The sequence below is a fragment of the Falco naumanni genome, chromosome 2 (genome assembly GCF_017639655.2).
Source record: "Falco naumanni isolate bFalNau1 chromosome 2, bFalNau1.pat, whole genome shotgun sequence".
In the NCBI taxonomy this organism is placed as follows: domain Eukaryota; kingdom Metazoa; phylum Chordata; class Aves; order Falconiformes; family Falconidae; genus Falco; species Falco naumanni.
Genome location: NC_054055.1, coordinates 78564093 through 78582934, shown reverse-complemented (window position 1 = coordinate 78582934; position 18842 = coordinate 78564093). Strand labels below are relative to the sequence as shown.

Genomic DNA, 18842 nt, shown 5'->3' with positions numbered 1-18842 from the left:
TACATGACAATTAATATTAAATAATTCCTCCAGTTTTGTATGCTATCTAAGAATGTGTGTCAGATATTCAACATGGACCTTAACATCAGACCATCTGTGGCTTTGTTCTCTAATACATCTACTATTTGTAATACCTGATTAAAAGCAAAAAGAACGATGGTGAATTCATACTGTTTTGTCATTCACTAAAGTTTTATATGAAGCAATTTCTTAATGCCCATAAAGCCTTATGACACTGTTGTGTAGGAGCTCACACACAGCTTTTATCAGTGCATTTATGCGGAGCACCCTATATTTCTCCTGCTTCCCACAATATATCTCAGCTGAATGCTGTGATGAATCCAGCAGAAACAGTGACTGGAGTCACAGTGGAGTGTCTCCACCCTCCGTACTTTTCCATGTACTGCTGGAGTATTGATACCTTGTCTACTGCAACATACCCTGATTTGAAGTCACACTGTCTCTTCCCCCTACTCTGCAGCTAACCGCAGCATGTTGACAATTGATTTCACCAGGACAATCAACTCATACCTCTGGATTGCTTGGAATGAAAGCAACTCTTTTCATCAGGGGTTCATTCAACTATTTTCTCTATTCAGCTACCTTGAACTTCCACTTGCTCCAATATACCTTTTCAGATATTTTTTCATTTTCTGCTTTGGCAGAGTTTGTCCCTAAAAGGCCAACTGTGATATTTATCTCTTCTTGGAGGACATCTGCTTTTAACTCTTTCTTGGAGCATAGTTTTCTGATGAAGGAACTGAGCCCATTCAGGAGTGTCTACTATGTTTGCATTGCAGGGTGGATTGCAAGCTTCTAAGGCTGGCTAAGGCAGGCTTCAAAATACATCCTTGATATTTACTTCACCTTTGTGGTATGTGGTTCACCACTCTTTCCCCCCTCTAATTGTTGGTGTTATTGGCTCAACTGCATTTCCACAGAAATTAACCTTTAGCACACTGCCCTTTGTGCCTTGCTTTCTTGATCTTCCCTCAGATCTCTCCCTGCTTGTCTAGCCTCAGAGCTCAATTTTCTGCAGGATACTTTTACTTCTTTTGTTTCACTTCAGCCTTGGCTTGTTTACATTTTCCCCATATTGCCTTGTTTTATTGCTCCTCTAGACTGTTGTTAACTATGCGTACTTTCCATTAACTTCCTTCTCTTTGTTTTTTGTCACTTTGTTGAGTATATATCACAGCTGATCTGTGGTGAGATTTCCTCATCCTTGCAATTCAGTGGCCTGAAAAGTCACCAAAACCCACCTTAGAGGACTGCCTCCAAGAGCTATCCTTTAACACAGTCCTGTACTTGGACACAGGCGGTTCGAGGTGCTTTCCCCAGGTGAACAGATGCAGGAAAGCCCTGTACCTTGACTGAAGCCATAAGGTTTCCACTGAATAACATGGATAAGATGGTATTGAGCCAGGTGTGGGGGACACACAGACTCCATGCAGGCAGCTCACAGAGCTACACAGGTGACTTTGTGTCAGAGGACAGCCTGAGTTCCCACCTGGGTGGTGGAGTCTGGATTGCTTTGGACAGCAAGAGTGCAACATCTGGCCCTGGCCACACAGTGGGTTCTGACGTGGCTCTCCTTCCTGCTGGACAAAATAGGCTGACCAAAAAGACACCCTCTCTGTCCAGAAGAATGCAATGAGCCACACTGACTTTTTTTCTGGAGCTTAGCCATCAGGCTTAGGCCATGGAAAGGGCTCTGGATTTCCAATAAGTTGAACCTCCAGGAATCTGGAACTATCAGAACTGAGTGAGACAATTTAATTCCAGCATTGGCAAGAGAGTATTTGGATGCAACACATTACAAGATGTCCTGCCAGTTCTGGTTTTGGGCACACACTCTGAAGCAGGTGAATCCTTCCTTATTTGTAGTTCCACAGCAAGTAAAGTGTTTCACAGAGCTCTAGCAAAGATGAAACGAGCTGGCTGCTAGAAAGAGAGGGCTGAGAGAAGTGGTCCATCTAAAAGAGCTACTGTACCTGTTGCCAGAAGTTTCTGAAATGAAAGCAAATTACATTAAAATAAGTGTAGTCTACATCTATATCTGCATTGAGATAGGTACCTATATGTAAATAAAATGTGAATCTCTATACATTCATTTGTACTAGGTGCCATGTGTTCTGCGTGCATGTGTTTTGTGTGCATGTGTACTTTCCAGAAGTGAACTTTTCCTACTTTCCTTGGCAGACCAGATCACTTTCACCTCCTGTGATCCAGATACCATGGTGTCGGAGAAGGAATGAGTCCTTTCTTCTACTTGGTTTCTGGAACTACTTCACTACAGACTATTTCTCATTTTTATATATCTGTTCCTGACACACTTGCTCATCAAAGTACATCTCTATCTCCCTCACTCTCCTATTGTCATGTTAAGAGTAGGCTGAGTGTTGTGGACTTTGGCAAATGAGTCTTGAAAAATGAATCTTAAAAGCTTTGATATACAATAAAGAAGGTTGGGCTGGATGGTGTTGCCAAGCTTTGAAAAGCTTCTGTAAAAATGTACGTTTTCCTATAGTGCTACAAAGCCTATATTTACCTAATAGACTGTTGAGAGTCCAAAGGAGCTTCTACAAAATTTCTGGTAAATAGTATTTGTTTTAAGAATTGATATACATGCCAAAAACAATACACTACATTTATCAGCTTGGAACTATTACAATCTTTTCAGTAAATAATATCCTGGTTTCTGAAAAAGCCTAAAATGTGTATCTAGTCCAATTGTGTCACCTCTCATTTCCTTCAAAGAGGGGGAAAAAGGCAAAGCTAAGTCTGAAATTCTGGTTTGAATTAACTGCCACTTTATCTCTAAGTGACCTCTTCGTGCAAAGCTGTTACTGCAATACTGTCTCTGAGATCATTCAGTCATCTCCGACCCCTGCAACGTGTGAGTACAAGGTAGTTAATACTATCAGCACTATCATCTTGCATTTGTGCAGGACTTCTCATCCAAAATGTTCTAGCTCCTTGCAGGGTGATCCTCCCGTTGGGGAGTAGGCTGCACTTTTTCAGGGGCAGACTCATACTGTAGGTGCTGTATTAAGTATTGCAAATTCCCCAACAATGTCAGGTGGAATTATACACTTTAACTCATTTCAGTGTGCTACTCTTAAAGCAAATAACCCTTCCTAAGGTGAAAACCAGCAACAAGTGCTCTGAAGTGCTGCACAGCTATTGAGAGAAGGAAATCAAGAATATTCCAGGTCTTATTCTCAATTCCACTCACGTTTTTTTTACACCTCTCTGGCAGTATGGAGACATCTAAGAGCAAGAAAGGTTCAGACCCTCTAACAGAAAATGCAGGGCTACAAAGGGTACTTAAACAGAGAGACTTGGTTATTCAAGCTGTGATAGAGCCCTAATTCTTGTCAGGAAAATCTGGTGTGGTAAAAGGTTGAATACTTCAATTGGGATGGTTAAAAATCTGATTAATTTTCTTCATTACAATGAAGGTAATTTAAACTCATTACACTGTTCCTTACTGTCAGTCATGCCAGCCCCTCACTCTCTCCTCTCAGCCATGCACCCACAAATACCTTTCCACACCAGTCCATTTATTCCTGGTCACTCCTCCTCCTTGCTTTTCTCAGCAGACAGGGGCTCCTCTTCCCAATGGCATCTCCTGAGTGTGTCAGCAGTCAGTTGCTGAGGACTGAGAAGCTCGTCCCACCTTCCTTCTGCCCCACTGGTTACTGAAGCTCAGTCGTTTCTTCTAGCTGGACCCGTTCCTGACTGCTCCTGCAGCTTCCTAGCTCTCGGCTGCTGGAGAAGGTTGAGGTGGTGAGCCGGAGAGCTAGAGAGCAAAGAAGAAAGAAGAGAATTTATACTTTGGTATTTTGGAAGCTGGAATCCAGGGAGAAGCTTAAGAACGTGACTTGAGGCCAAAATGCTTGGCTCTCCAGTTACAGAGCAGAGCGAGACAGGTTTATTCCTATCGCAACACTGTGGCCCATGTCTTGTTGAGAGCTGCCAGCACTGGTGATGCGTGGTGGCTTCAGAGGAACCTCTCCTTCACTCATCTGTTTTCTGCAGCACTGTGGGAGGAAAGGGATAATAGGAGTATTAGCAGCACTGCAAGAAACTTGCCTGAGATAGAGCGGTCTAGTGTGGAGCATAATACATACCACATTATGAGATTGTGTGCCTGGAAGTTATTATCGGGACATCTGGAGGTTACAATTCCTCCTGTCATTGTCCTCCTCAACTGTCCTCCCTTCCCCTCATTCCAGCAGAATTGTGGCCCTCAAACTGTTAATTTGGTCTTTGACTACTATTTCATTTATCCCAGCTGCCGAGTTAGGAGGAAAAAGAAAAAAAGCAGCATCTCACTGAAAACAGATGCTGCCTCTGTACTAAGCAGATAAATTGAATACATAAAACATGGGTTGTTTACAATGTTGATTCTTTGTAAAGTTTTAGTGTTTCTATCCTTGATATTAAAATTCCAAGTACATTGTATCACTTTAGTTTTGATCCATCTGGATTAGGGAAATAGCCCGTTGGCATTTCTTATGAGTACTGTAAATTAAATGGACTAAAAATTTACCACAGAGATGATAGTAAGGAGAAAAAACCCCGAGAACTGCTTTTACTCCTGTAGAACATATGCAGCTTTTCTAGTCCACATTTCTCCACTGTCATTTACATTTCTATGCAATTTCTTTCTATATCCAACATGTATAACTTTAATTCATTGAACTAAACCACACACTCCCAAGACAGACCTACATACACACACAGAGGAATACAGCTCCATGCAGAGAGGCTGGATTAAAGATGTTCCAGCATACTCTTTCTCAGAGTTTGCTGACTCTCCAGCAAACAGCAACAGTATTTTGCCATCTTGTTAGCAGAACTGGGACAAACACTTACTTTTGTTTTAGTACAGTGCAATAGTCAAAGCTGACCCTACAGACTCTGAGATAAAAACTGATCTTTTTGTTGGAAACACCTGATCAGTGTTTACAGTTCTATGGAAATAGAACAATGTACATGCTACAATAACCTTGAAAAGTCAAATAAGAAATGCCTGTGATTTTCAGATGTCGAAGTTAACCAAGGAATGATCTTTGCAGCTTCTTAGATCTATTGAAACAGTCTTTTCCTTAGGAAAGACAGACAGGGAGTTTGCGGTCTGCTAGGGCCAGCAGAATTTGGAATTTGTTGAAGTTTCTAGATTTTGTGCCTCAGGTTACATTAAACAGAATATGTATATGAAAGCATATTGGTGTCTACATTGATGTATGCTGATTTTCATCTCAGTAATAGAAAAAAAAAATTACAACAAAAATGGTCTAGCAGCAAAGCTCGCTTCAGACATGGTTAGGGACATGTGAGTGAAAGAAAGAGCTAAGGTCAAAGTCAAAGCACGGCAACTGCAGAATTTCATGCACTACATGTTTATACATGTTTTCATCTCCTTCCACCTCCTTTGGCACTCATGGTGTCTCCCCCAGGCAGATCCAAGCAAGATGCCACAGATACCCTGGCAATCACTCCATCTGGGGGTCCAGGCTGGAGTAGCAGTGGGATACGGGGAGGGAGTGGTGGTGGATTCTCACACCACAGGGCAGCTCCAACGATGGATCCTTGTGATGCTTTTGTTAGGTTTTCTGCATAGGACTTAGATGGCTCAGTCACTGTTTTGCCTGATTCTGTGAACACTGTCTGAATGGGCAGAGATGTGAAAAGGAAAGTCTCTCACACTTCTCACAATACATGATGGGGCAAGATTTGCACCGTTCTGTTTGGAAAGCAGGTGTAAAAGGGAGCTACGTGCTTGAAGCAGGTCAATTGGCTGGTTTTAATTTGCAGATAGGCATCTGGTTTTCTTTGTATAGCCGAAACTGAGATCAGAGATTGTTACTGATGTTAGGGAGTTCGGAAAAGCACCCATTAGAACACCCTTGCATGCTCTCCAGGAGAGAGCAGGAAGGGAAGCCCTGATCTTTTGCATTCTTCTTGGGAAAATCACCTAAAATCTGGAAGTCTGGTGTCATCCAAACCCTTCTGGAGTCAAACCTAAGTAGCCTCAGAAATTGCTGTAGCCCTGTTGGAGATAAGGGCTTTCTACTCTGTCCTGCTGCTTTACCCCTGGTTTACTGGACAGCATGAAAGAATGTGCTTATGGGGGCATCCAAAACTTAGCCCTTGGGAGCTCAGGCCGTCAGAAGTACCCTTTTGCAGACCTCTTCTGAGCACAGTCGCACACTTTTTTTGTGCAAATGAGGCCAGGCTTTTGCAGTGGTTGGAGATGGCGCCTGTAGTTTATATAGCTGTCAGCTGACTTATATTCTCCCTCAAGAAGTGGGATACCTGAGTGGCTCTCCTCAGTCACAGAAGGCTCTCCTCAGGAATAATACCAGACCATGCAGAAGCAGGCTGAGCAATGAACTCGTGTGTTCCTCCCTCCTGCACAAACTGGCTGTTGAAAACTGCCATATACTAAAATGAAGCATCAGAGGTACATCTTGTGAGGGGGCCTGATTCTGTAAGGGTGTCATAAGTGTCCCGACCTAAACACTGACCTGAACATTAACCTTGTGGCAGTATAGGTAAAGAAATTGCCTAGTCCTCTGTTAGCCTAGGCAGGAACTCAGGGCTTAGCTGGTTACAGCAGGAAAATGCTGGCTATGTGCAGAAGCAGACCTGTGTGTCTAATGAGTTGCTCTAAACTAATTACAAGCCTAGTTGAGTTGCATACCAGTCACTTCAAAAATAACTTCACTTGTTAATGCACCTGTACTGGGGAAGGGAAATGGATTGCCAGGCAAATGATTTCCTGGAACCTACTTTGTGGTGGTCTGACTTGAGAGTGGTTAGTAGGGCTCAGTTTTACACATGAAGAAATGAATTCTTTCCTGTTTGGATTTGAGCAACAGCAATTGTTTTTCCCATAGATCACTTGGTTATAAAATCAATTACTCAGTTCACTCCTTTATCAAATAAAACTTTTTATTTGCTTATATTCTCCTTGTCTCAGTCACTGGGCAATTTTTTTCAGCTAAAACGGCATTTAATGAGACTATAGCTATAGCATAAAGACACTCTTGACAAATCCATTAACTGCAGTGGCTGTTACAAAGTCCCTTCCTTCTGCTTCTTGTGAAAACTAAAACTCAGTGCCAGTGTGACACCCTAGCAGGCAAACTCAAGAAACCAAAGGAGGCTGCAGCAGACAACTGAAATCTGGTAGTATTTTTACTGATTAAACTACATTATATTTTCCAAAGAGCAAAATCTATGCTTGTTTTTTTGGAAGATATTATGCCAATGGTAAAAATTATGACTGAAAGCACATGACAAATCACTTCTGGTATCGCAAGGGCCAAGATTCATCACTTGTTCATCCGACAACCTGCAACGTGCAAGTACAAAAGCTGTCTGTGATGCAGCAGGAACCACTGTGGTATTAAATCTTTGGTTCAAGAACATAATCTTCCACAATGTTTAACACAACAGTAAGATTCCTGTTACGTATGAACTGTATTCTGGCTACTTTTTAACCATTCTTAGTGAGCAAAATCCTGAAAACATATACAGAGTCAGCTGTTAAGTAATCATAGGATGAATTCCTACCCTTAAGCAATTGCCCTCACTGTTCCTACATCCTTCGTCAGCAATTAGAGGTTCAGAGTTTAACTGAGGATCTAACCAGCTTTTTGCAAATGTATGGAGACAAATCCTGTTCATTGGCTCATTCACTGACAGACCTGCATGAATCAAGCCATCATGATCTGCCTGTTATCATAGAGACTGAATGAAAGGCCATTCAGTTCAGTGGTGAGTGAGCACTGCTATGGCAGAAGGTAGTGAATTGGGCCTTTATCTCAGAATAAATCAGCACCATGCAAGGGAGATGGGAATGCAATTGCCAGTTTAAACTGTAGTGTAATTTTTATTTTATTTGACAGCTTTCAAACTATACACCCTGCAACCTTTTGCAAAAAATCAAGACTTGACTGTCATACCAGGGTCTTGGAAATGTCTCTCAAATAATACCAGAAATAATTAGAAAGTGTAAAAGTACAGTTTGCACTGAGAAAAAATAAATTAGGGTATAGTGATCAGATTTTCTAGGTGTCAACATGAAGATCAAGGTCAGAAAACTGAGTCAAACATCCTCAGCTATCTTTTAACACAAGACCCTTTTTTTCTTGTAGTGCTGCCATAGCAAAACAGATGCTAGAAATTCTCACTCCAAAACTCTTTGCTTTTCATCCAGTTTTAAAGCTGTGGTGATGTTCCAAGTTAAACTCACAAAGGAAAAAGAAATATGCTGGTGTTTTCATTGTAATATGAATTTTCCATTGAAGATGTGGTTGAATTAACAGTTCATTTTTTAACTATTACTTTAATTTGCTGCTTGTGGTCAGCAAATTTTTTTCTTTTTATAAAAGTCATGCCTGAGTCCTATGCCTTTTGAGACACCTCGGCATAAAATGTTTTAAAGGGAAGGGAACTGTCTAATTATATGTCTGTAAAGTGGCTAGAGAGCTTCATTTGTGTGGAGTAAAATAAATAGAAAATGTGGAGGAATGTGCTGCTAAATGAATGTGGACATACGCATCTTGTTCCCATACATGGGCAGTAATATTAAGGTGTTGGGAGTGATTCTGAGTCTAGACATCCATTATAAGCTTTATATTTTCAACCCCTCTTTTAACTTGTGCCTGGAGTAACTGATGCATTCACGCACTAGGACACATTTACAACAAGGCAGAAGGAAACATTTCCCCCCTGCCTTTTTTTCCTCCTTAGCATACGGAAAGTAAAGAGAATTTTGTGCTTTTTGATTACAAATTTCCCCTGCTTTATTTACCACCCAAGTCCTATCCTTTAGGGTTCTCCAGTTCTGATCAACAGTGGGGTTTCAGAGCCTGGGATGCAGAAACCCCTTAGGATATTTTAAATTGTGGACCATTTTCAAAGAGGTAACTCATAAGGAATTCAAGGCTGCTGGGTCCTCTTTAGCTGGACAATCAATGCAGAGTTGTAATCTTAATGCCAATGTCTCTGTGAGTATGTGAGAGGGACAAATGCAGCTCACTAGCCTTTTCTTTTATGGAAGGTAATAGAAACTGAGAGAGGTTAAGCCTATGGCACACTGGAGAGAGAAGAAGCTGGCAGCAGGAAGCACAGAGAGGAGGCAGCCGACTGAGACCCCCATCTCGAAGCTAAATAGGAAAGCAGTGAATTTGGCTTATTGAAAAAATGGAAGGGCCAGTAAGGCTGTCGACTGTGAAAAGCGGGGAGGAAGGGCTCTGGGGAGCAAAGATGACTTTTCCCTCTTTCACAATAATAGTTGTCTACCTCCAAAGAAGGAGTGTTGGACAGGAGCTGCACTTCAGCTCCTTCCAACCTGTTATATCCCAGGGTATGGCTACTAAATATATAGTATGCCAAGGCAATATGAAGAAACCTCAGGTGCCCTGCGCAGGCCCTGACGGAATAAACATTTCAGCTACATTTAATGAAGCTAAGGCTGTTTAGAAGCAGAAGCAGTTGTTGGAGACTTAGAGTGAAAGCACAGGCCAGCAAACCTTAAAACAGCCCAGTGCCTTTCCCCAGGGTATGCTTTCCCCAGGCTGTAGTAATGACACTAGACTGTAACTAATGAAACAAGACTTTTTAGTGATGACTGGATAAAGTTGCCTGGGGGTTCTGTTTTCTTGCCTAAGGCAGCACCAGAGGGAGCCCAGATAAGGTTGTCTGGGTGGTTTGACTAGGCATTTTCCCAGGTTGTGTTCTTTTCAGTTCCACTTAGAGTCTACATTACACAGATGTTTAGAGTTTCCTGCAATCTGCAATACTGCTTCAGGAGCTTTCTTGCCTAAGTAATAGTGGTGCACGTTCAGAAAGATTTCCTTTACTTGATTGCACTGGAGTTTTTAAAGTTTTCTGAAATTTAGTTTGGGCTTGAAAGTTATTTCCCTTTTCTCTGTGCAATTGCCAAACAGGAGTGTGAAGAAAGAGCCCTGCAAGGATCCCACTGCCCTTATGCCATGCCTGACCACAGAAGTTAACAAACTTCAGATAATATACTATATAGGTACACAACACTTTTTCAGTCAGTCCTGATACACGGTTTAATCTGGGAAGAAACAGGACACTGCTCTAACAACATAAGAAAACCACACACAGTGCAATAACTCATGAAGTGAAAAGCATCACTGCCAGGTTAAAAATAAGCTTTGGAAGACAGACATCTGCTACTTTTTCTGTCATCCATGCCATTTCTGTATTTATAACTGCATATATAGGTATATATGGGCCTAACAAAATACAGTGTCTTTTGCCTTTCAAAACTTAACCCATCTTCCATACTACAACATTGTAATACTATTCAGATCAGTTACACCTTAATCTAGATTCTGTCAAATAGACTTGTACCAAAATATGCTTTGATATCAAAAAAGTAAAATAACCTTGGCTCCTGAATTCCACTCAGAAGTACTTCAGTTCTCAGAAGCCATTGATTCTACAGCCTCCTTTTAGTCTTTGTCAATTTCTTCTTCACAGTTAAGAAGTGGATTTTCAAGAGTTTTTTTTCTGAAGGGTATCCTAACGTCTGGCACTGGAGAAGTGCATGAAGGCTCGCTGCTCTTTTGGCAGTGCCTCTTCAGCCATATTTCATAGAATCATTTAAGTTAGAAAAGACCTTTGAGGTCATCAAGTCCAACTGTTAACGCAGGACTGCCAAGTCCACCACTAAACCATGTCCCTAAGCATCGCATCTATGCATTTTTAAATACCTCCAGGGATAATGATTCCACCACCTCCCTGGACAGCCTCTTCCAATGCTTGACCACCCTTTCAGTAAAGAAATTTTCTCTAATATCCAATCTAAACCTCCTTTGGTATAATGTGAAGCTTTTTCCTCTTGTCCTGTTGCTAGTTATCTGGGAGACGAGACCAACATCCACCTGCCTACAGCCTCCTGCCAGGTAGCTGTAGAGAGCAACAACATCCCCCCTCAGCCTCCCCTTCTCCAGACTAAACAGCCCCAGTTGCCTCAACCACTTCTTATAAGCCTGGTGCTCCAGACCCTTCACCAGTTTTGCTGCCCTTCTCTGGACACGCTCCAGCACCTCTACATCCCTCTTGCAGTGAGGGGCCCAACACTGAACACAGTTTTGGAGGTGCGGCCTCACCCATGCCAAGTACAGGGGGACGATCACTTCCCTAGTCCTGCTGGCCACCCTGTTTCTGATACAAGCCAGGATGCTGTTGGCCTTCTTGGCCACCTGGGCACACTGCTGGCTCATGTTCAGCCGGCTGTCAGCCAGCACCCCCAGGGCCTTTCCCACCAGCAGCTTCCCAGCCCCTCTGCCCCAGCCTGCAGCATTTCATGGGGTTGTTGTGACCCAGGTGCAGGACCCAGCACTTCTCCTTGTTGAACCTCATACAACTGGCCTTGGCCCATCCGTCCGGCCTGTCCAGATCCCCCTGCAGAGCCTTCCTGCCCTCAAGCAGACCAACACTCCCACCCAGCTTGGTGTCATCTGCAAACTTAGTGAGGGTACATTCAATCTCCTAGTCCAGATCATCAATAAATATACTAAACAGAACTGGCCCCAATACTGACCCTGGGGAGCAGCACCTGTGACTGACTGCCACCTGGGTGTAACTCCATTTACTGCTGTTCTTTGGGCTCAGCCGTCCACCCAGCTTTTTACCCAGCATAGAGTACACCTGCCCAAGCCATGAGCAGCCAGTTTCCTACCCAGGAATCCTCCTCTGGCCCTTGTAGTCTGTAGGTTCAGCTCCCAGCCCTCTCTCTCCTTTAATTTTTCCCTAAAGAAGCTGAATTTGAACTAGACTCCGTTCTATTTTAGTGTAACTCTCTAGATATGAATGATGATTTACAACTGTTACTGCTTTAACCAGAAGCAAACTGTGCCCTCATGACTGGTGATTTTTATATTATTTGACTGCAGTGAGCACAGTTGCACTCAGGGAGCAATGACTCATCTCAGTCCAGCGAAAAGGGTTTCCTCTAGAAAGAAAGACTCAAGGCTGAGCTGTAGGTTTTCAACCAATTAAGATCCTGGCTCAGCATCAGATTTGAGCAGGTACTTCACTTGTACTTAATGTATCACCTTGTTCAACAAGGCACAGAAGCTTGTGACACTCTCCACTGAGATTAATTCCATAGAAATATATGCCTAAGTACTTTGTTAAATGTGTGGACTTCAGCACATATGGTATAATTACATGTTTATCCATATCTAGGCTTCCCAAGCTGTAGGAAACAAACTAATTTGAATATCTCAGAGGTGCATGTGGGAATTTAAGAAAAGTCTGTGGGCAGATAGCTGTGGCACTCAGATCCTAGTGGTAGGAAAGGGAAATAAAAGATACAGCTGGAAGGTGGCTGATGACATTGAAGAACAGACTTTGTAGTAAAGATGTGCCATCAGTGACCTTGTCTGTGTGCTGGGTCTCAAGAGCTTGATGCTGCTCAGCACAACCTCTACATGCTCTTGGTGATCCTTGTAAGCCAAAGCTAGCAGGGTTTAACAAGAGAGAGGCTAGTGAAGCCCCTTCTTTCCTTGCTTTCAGCACGCTGCTCCAGTAAGCCTCAACCCCCCTTTATTTCCTTTGTGTTGAAAGAAACCACCACCTCAACATGTCAGTGAATAACATACTCTGCCTCTTCCTGTTGCTGCATGAGAGAAAGATGACTGTGTACCTACCACCTTTGGGGAATTTTTTCTTTCCCGGCTTTGAACTTCTTCTAAAAGGCCCTGAGCAAACCCATCTGTCCCTGAACTGTAACTGCGTGGACCTGTACTACTGCATTGCCATTACTAGTCACAGGCCATAAGCTTGGTACCAAGGCTGCAAAGCTTGACTGAGGCTTTTGAGCCTTGCTCAGGCTGAACTGCAGTTTCACTTGCCTGCAGCTTTCTTTTATTTGGTTTAACTGTGACAATAATTACTGTAATTGACCAGGTGTCTACGGCTAATTTGTTCTACTTTTGTTCATCTTCGTGTGGTACAGCCATAGATTTAAGTGAAGAAACTGCTTGCTACTTCTGTCTATACAGAATGAGGTATTTACGACTCCAAAATGATGATGTCCCATAAAGAAATAGTGTCCTTATATGACAGCAGAGGCCTTGAGAAGTGGAGACACAGGATGCAGCATGAAGGAGTACGGGCATGAGACGACAAGAGATGGGGCACAGGCTTTGCATTGGCTATAAACAACTCATCAACGGTCAGTTAAAGACATGCCAGACCTGGATCTGGACACACACAATTTTAGGATAAACAAAGAAACACTATCTAACATATGTAAAAGGCCCTATATATGGTATATTCAGATGTATCAGGGTGCTGCAGACCAACACAGACAGAGCAAGGGTGCAACAGCATGTTAGCAAACACAAAAGTGATCCCAAGTGGATCCTAGAGTGAGGAAGAAGAAACCACCAGCACAAACATCATTTTCCTTCCAGAGGACTCTGCATGCTGACAGTTCTCTAACCCCACCACTACAACAAGGAAAGTGCCAACTTTAGTACCCAGAGGAATGGTGGAGACGTGAGCATAACACCAGGAAAACAGGCAGAAAGTAAGAATTATATAGAAGTCAATTTGAATCCACGTTTGTTATTTCTCCTTCTGTAACTATTAGATCTGGACTACTTGTGATTAGATCTTTAGTTTTCAGTAAATTCATGGATTTATTGCTACATAAGTGTGTTTTCCCTTTGCCATAGACAAGATTTTAAAAGAAGCTTTGTCAGCTGAGTCTTTTACTCCCAGCACAGGTCTCAAGTCAAGAGGAATGAGATCTATGAATTCAGACATGTATTTCAAGTTTCATGTAAACCAAATGGACAGATATATATAAAAATACACATATTCAGATCAAGCTTGGGGATAAGTGTTTTCCCTATCAGAGGTCTAAATGCAGCATCAGGTTAGAGACCCGACAGTGCGTGCTATAAATAGGACATGGGGCAGGGTTCAGCTCCAGCACTGGTCAGGTCCTCTCTCCGCTGAGCCCATGCACAGGGACTTGTTTTGATCAAACTTTCCTTCCCATAGTCCAGGGGTCCTCAAACTTTTTAAACAGGGGGCCGGCACGCGGATGAAGTGGCAGGCAGTCATCTGTGGCTGCTTGGTTTCCCCCCCCAACCCCCAGCGGGGGGGGGGCACACGGGATGGGGGGGTTCTGTAAATACCAGGGGCCGGATTGAGGACCCTGGGGGGCTGTATCCGGCCCACGGGCCGTAGTTTGAGGACCACCATAGTCCATCCAATTCTCTTCTTTCTCACTATAGTTCAGCATCCATGCAGCTGAAATTGCACCAGAGTGGGCTGTTCAAGTAGACTGGCCCAACAAGAGCAGATCAATAGCACTAAACAGTCCATGCCAGGGACCTCACTGTCCTTGACTATCCAGTCAGTGAGTTCACTTTAGCCTGGGTCTGCAGAGCAAGCGCCATCAGTGACTGCATACCCCATGCACACCTCCCAGGCAGGCGCCATGCAGAACCAGTCTGGTTTGTTCATTCTGACCCCTACAAAAGCAGGCTAAGTGTAGGTTCTGGGGACACCACCCTCAGCAGCATGTTCCTGAGCCAATCTAAAATGCCCATACAGGTGGTGGCACCCTCTAATAGTCCTTATCCACCACGACCATTTTCCTAAGAAAATTACCCTTTCAAATTACTCCTGGGGCTTTCCACCTCTTGTTAGCCTTTGAGGTTGCAGTCTCAACTGTTCAGCTGCATGCTTTCTCCAGCCTCTGACTCCTCAGCTGTGTACACAAGCTCCCAGGGAAGTTATTTTGCTGTTCCAACTGTTCCACTTGAAACAGTTGAATTTTGGTGATTCCTTCATGGTTTAGAAACGGACAGTCAGTGGTTTGATTTATAACAGTAAATTGCTTCAAAGGGTGAGCAGCATTCCACTTGCTATCAGGAGAGTATGAGCAATGTTTTGGCAAGCAGTAAACATAACATTATTTTGTTTTGCCAAAGTTTAAAATGCATCAAGCCATCTCTGAATTGGTTGGAAAGGTGCACGCATTTTAAAACTCTGCATCAAGTTAATATTCTCTTTTATATTCAAGCCTGCTTGAGGAGAGTGTTGTATTTAAATTACAGACAGGTTAAAATTCACATCCTATGTTTAAGGAGAAATCAGCATCAAACATTTTGTATAGACTGTTTACTGGTCAGTCTTACAAGCAATGGGGAATTTAAAACACAAACCAAAAGAAAAGAGACTTACAAAGTGAATTTAGCTTCATAAGGCAACATTTCAGATGGAAAACCCAAGTCTACAGAAAGGCAGAAAGCCAAAACTAAGTACTTTGTTAATGTAAATAAAAAAAATCAGTCTACTGGTGATTTGTGATTAACTAACTGAGCGCTGAGGCACATGAACTCAGCAAAAAAAAAGATGCAGTTACAAAACAGTTATCTGTTGGCACAGTTATTTTCATTTTCACAAAGCTACTGGATAGCAGGGATAATTATTTACTGCACAAAGTGCTGTCTAAGCTTCAACAAGCTCACCCTCACAGCTCCAGCAGTCAGCATGGGAATAGGCAGTTAATGGCTGGACAGTCAAACCTGCTGGAGCTCCTGGTTAGTGCCACATGCCCTCACACGGTGACACTGTGGAGGGTCTGGGGTCTCAGTGGGGGCAGTGGGACTGGCCTCAGGAACTCCCGATTCCCCATCTTGTGCTAAATCGCTGTCTCTCAGGAGGCTGCAAAAGGGGCTGGCTGGATTACCTTTCACCTTGCCGGAACATGAGGGGCCTGGGCAGCCAACTGTCCAAAATGGATCCTGTTGCCTTGTATTCCCATTTAGTTCACTGAGTGTTCTAATCATTGCAGAAACTGAAAGCTTTCAGGGTTTATAGTTCAATGGTAACTGTATTAGCAGTGGTACTGACATTGCTTTGCTGGCATTTAGCACTTACTTCAGTAACTTCTTTCAGAGGCCGTGGAAAAAGTTAGCCTTAAATATTTCCTCATGATTTCTTTTTCTTTTTACTCAACACATCCTCATTCCTTTACTCAAAGACAGAATCAAGCAGAGCTAGAGATTGTGACTTTGCCTCAGATTATAAGTAGTTTTTCATCAGGTTATTTCAAACCGGCCTGCTTCAAGCTAACCCAAGTCAGTGGTACGATTGTCCATGAGGAGCAGAGCAAACATCGTTCTTGTCCTGGAGATGTATGAGTCTTACCATGCTCCTGTCAGAGAAGCTTGAATGGCTTTGTGGAGGTATTTTGCACATGTGAAGTTTATTCATAGGTTGGTTGAAGGAATGATAAAGGAGAATTCTAAACTGACATGTAATTATGATGAAATTTTAATATAACAAGCCAATCAACAAACATTAGAGGAAAAAGGTTGTAAAGACAGGAAAGGGAAATGTGCTCCTTTCAGTCAATTGAGCTGTAAACATCACAGAGAACATGCACCAATTGGTTTAAGGCAGAATGTGCTGGGGAATGCTATATATCAGCCCAAGACATTTATAAGGCCAGCTACATTTACATGGAAGAAACTATATGATTTGCTGGAACATGGCCATTAAGTTTTATTTTATAATTATGCCTTTAAACTAACTTATTGGCATTTAGTTTTATGTTTAGTAGTCTTACTCCAAGGTGGTAAACTGAAGAGTCTTTTAAACATGAATTCTGGAAAAGCAACAAAAAAGCAAGAAGTGCAATGTAATGTCAGAATTAGAAGGATTTTTTCATTACTTGTGGTTAATTATCTCTAGACTTGCCAGGTCTATGCCATTTGGACAAAGAAGTGGAAATTTGTTTCCTCTTCCATGAAACAAACACTGCATTTATGCCTCCTGAATATAGAAAAAGGTTTTGCAACCCTAATTATAAGCTGTTATTTATTCTTAGCTAAGAAGCTATATAATCTGTTCAGTAACAGCAAGTAGCATCACTAACAAATAGACTGATCCCATACTGAAAGCTTCAGTATTAATGATAGAGCAGAATATCACACACTTTGATTTTGGAAGGGGAGTATGACATTGGTATCCTAACTTGAAAATGATACTGTGCTTTTTAGAAGATAATGTTATTGCACTTTAAGGTGATGCTCAATTATTGCAAAGGAAATAATAAAATCATAAAAGACAGGAGAAGAAATAGGTCTGGTTTCTTCTTTTTTTTTTTTTTTTTATTCTGCTCAAGGAATTGTGGTTTTCAAGTTGAACTAGACTGGCTTCTCTTCCATCAAGCAGTAGCTTTAATTATTTACCACAGAAAGTGCTACAGGTTATAACAAAGATTGGGGTCTAAGTGTCTTTGACACCATATATGAGAGCTAATTAGTAATTCTCTACCAACATCGTATTTCTGTGTGGAAAGCTTAATTTTCCTGATATTTTCTGATTTCCTAGCAGAACATCCCAAATGAAATTCCCAAATGAAATATTTCATTTTGGTTGGCCTTGAGCTATTTGCTACAAAATAAGCACCTCCCTGGCAGCCAGGTTTTGGCTGGAGCCCAGTACAAGAGGGGTGTAGTAGGAAGGCCTGTTAGATCGAGCAGATCACAGGTGAGATGTGTCTGGAAGCAGCCCACCTGTGAATGCCAGCAGGGCTTAGCCATGGGATAGGTGCTCAGACCTGTCAAGCTGCGCAGGACTTTTAAGCACACAGGGAACATTTTTATGAGGAATGTCAGCATTTCTAAGAGCAGACTTCAATGGAGAGAGTCTTTGGGAGCAACCTAGGCTGTTGGTACTTGTCATGCTTTATGACTCCAATTCTGGCTGACTTGTCCCTGCTCCTACACAATGCTGCCATCAGAGCAGAGAGCAGTTTTCGAGATATATAGTGCAGTCTCTTTCCACTAAGCCATCTCTTGTTCACTTATTTTTCCCATCATTACACAAATCAAAGAGCTATACTTGTGGTTATAAGTAAAAAGCATGGGGGATAGAAACATTTTCTACTTTTTAGAGAAGGGAAAACCCCATCTTTCCTTTTTTCCAAGCTCTCTGAATCATGTCCCAACCTGAGGACTAGAGGTGGGTGTTCAGTCCTGACCCCATACAAAAGAAGATGCAGGACCTGATGAAATAGCGCCTTTCCCCTAATGACACAGATTAATTCTTACCACAGTTTGCAAAACATGGGCTTGTGTTCAACCCATACTAAACATTGTTGTGACTTTCAAGATATTTGCTTCTTGATGTGCCTTCACAGAGCTCTGTGTCCAAGATGGCTCTATCAAAGGGATGCTTCTCACAAGTGCAAAAGCCACCCAATGGACCCTGTTGCAACAAGCAGAATTTCTTCGCTGAATTTTGAATTCCAGATCCTTCCCACCCCAGTCATAGCACGAGTTTCCTTTTGAAGTGAGAACAGACATTGCAATGGCAGAAAGCAACACCTTTGAAAGGACTTCAAGAGATCTTAGGATTCAGCAGTGTCTTTCACCCTTTGTAAATTGTTATCACCACGGCTTTCAGTCTCTGTGTATGAGCAATGTTTTCCTCCATTTTGGAGGCAATGACAAAACAGTGTGACAAGTTACAGGCTACAGTATTAAGCTCTAAGTAGAATACTGTCTATAACTATATTTTATGCTGAAAGCTCCTTTAGTCAGGTGTTATCTTTTCATTCTGCCTCTGTGCTAGTTCTGCATTGATAATAATAGAGGAATTGCATAGAATATTTTTTTTCTGAATAACGGAGACTTGGCAACACTAAAAACATATACATATTCCATCTGCTTGTCAATGCAAAAAAGACAACAGCAGCACACTTAAAAATAACTAACTTAATAATTCCCTTTATTAATATCTAATAAAAC

General features: G+C 42.3%; 1 protein-coding gene across 2 annotated transcripts in view; it reads right to left on the bottom strand.

The window, feature by feature from the left end:
• The window catches only part of KCNJ15 (potassium inwardly rectifying channel subfamily J member 15), a 37087-nt gene extending 33061 nt beyond the window's left edge, over positions 1 to 4026 (bottom strand). Inside the window, exon 1 of one of the 2 annotated variants that reach the window (XM_040585081.1) lies at positions 3549 to 4026. In XM_040585081.1, the coding sequence (XP_040441015.1) occupies positions 3549 to 3566 (18 nt within the window). In that variant the 5' untranslated portion in view covers positions 3567 to 4026. The remainder of the gene's footprint in view (positions 1 to 3548) is intronic. The other variant, XM_040585084.1, reaches the window with a different exon arrangement.
• Positions 4027 to 18842: the final 14816 nt, after the last annotated feature.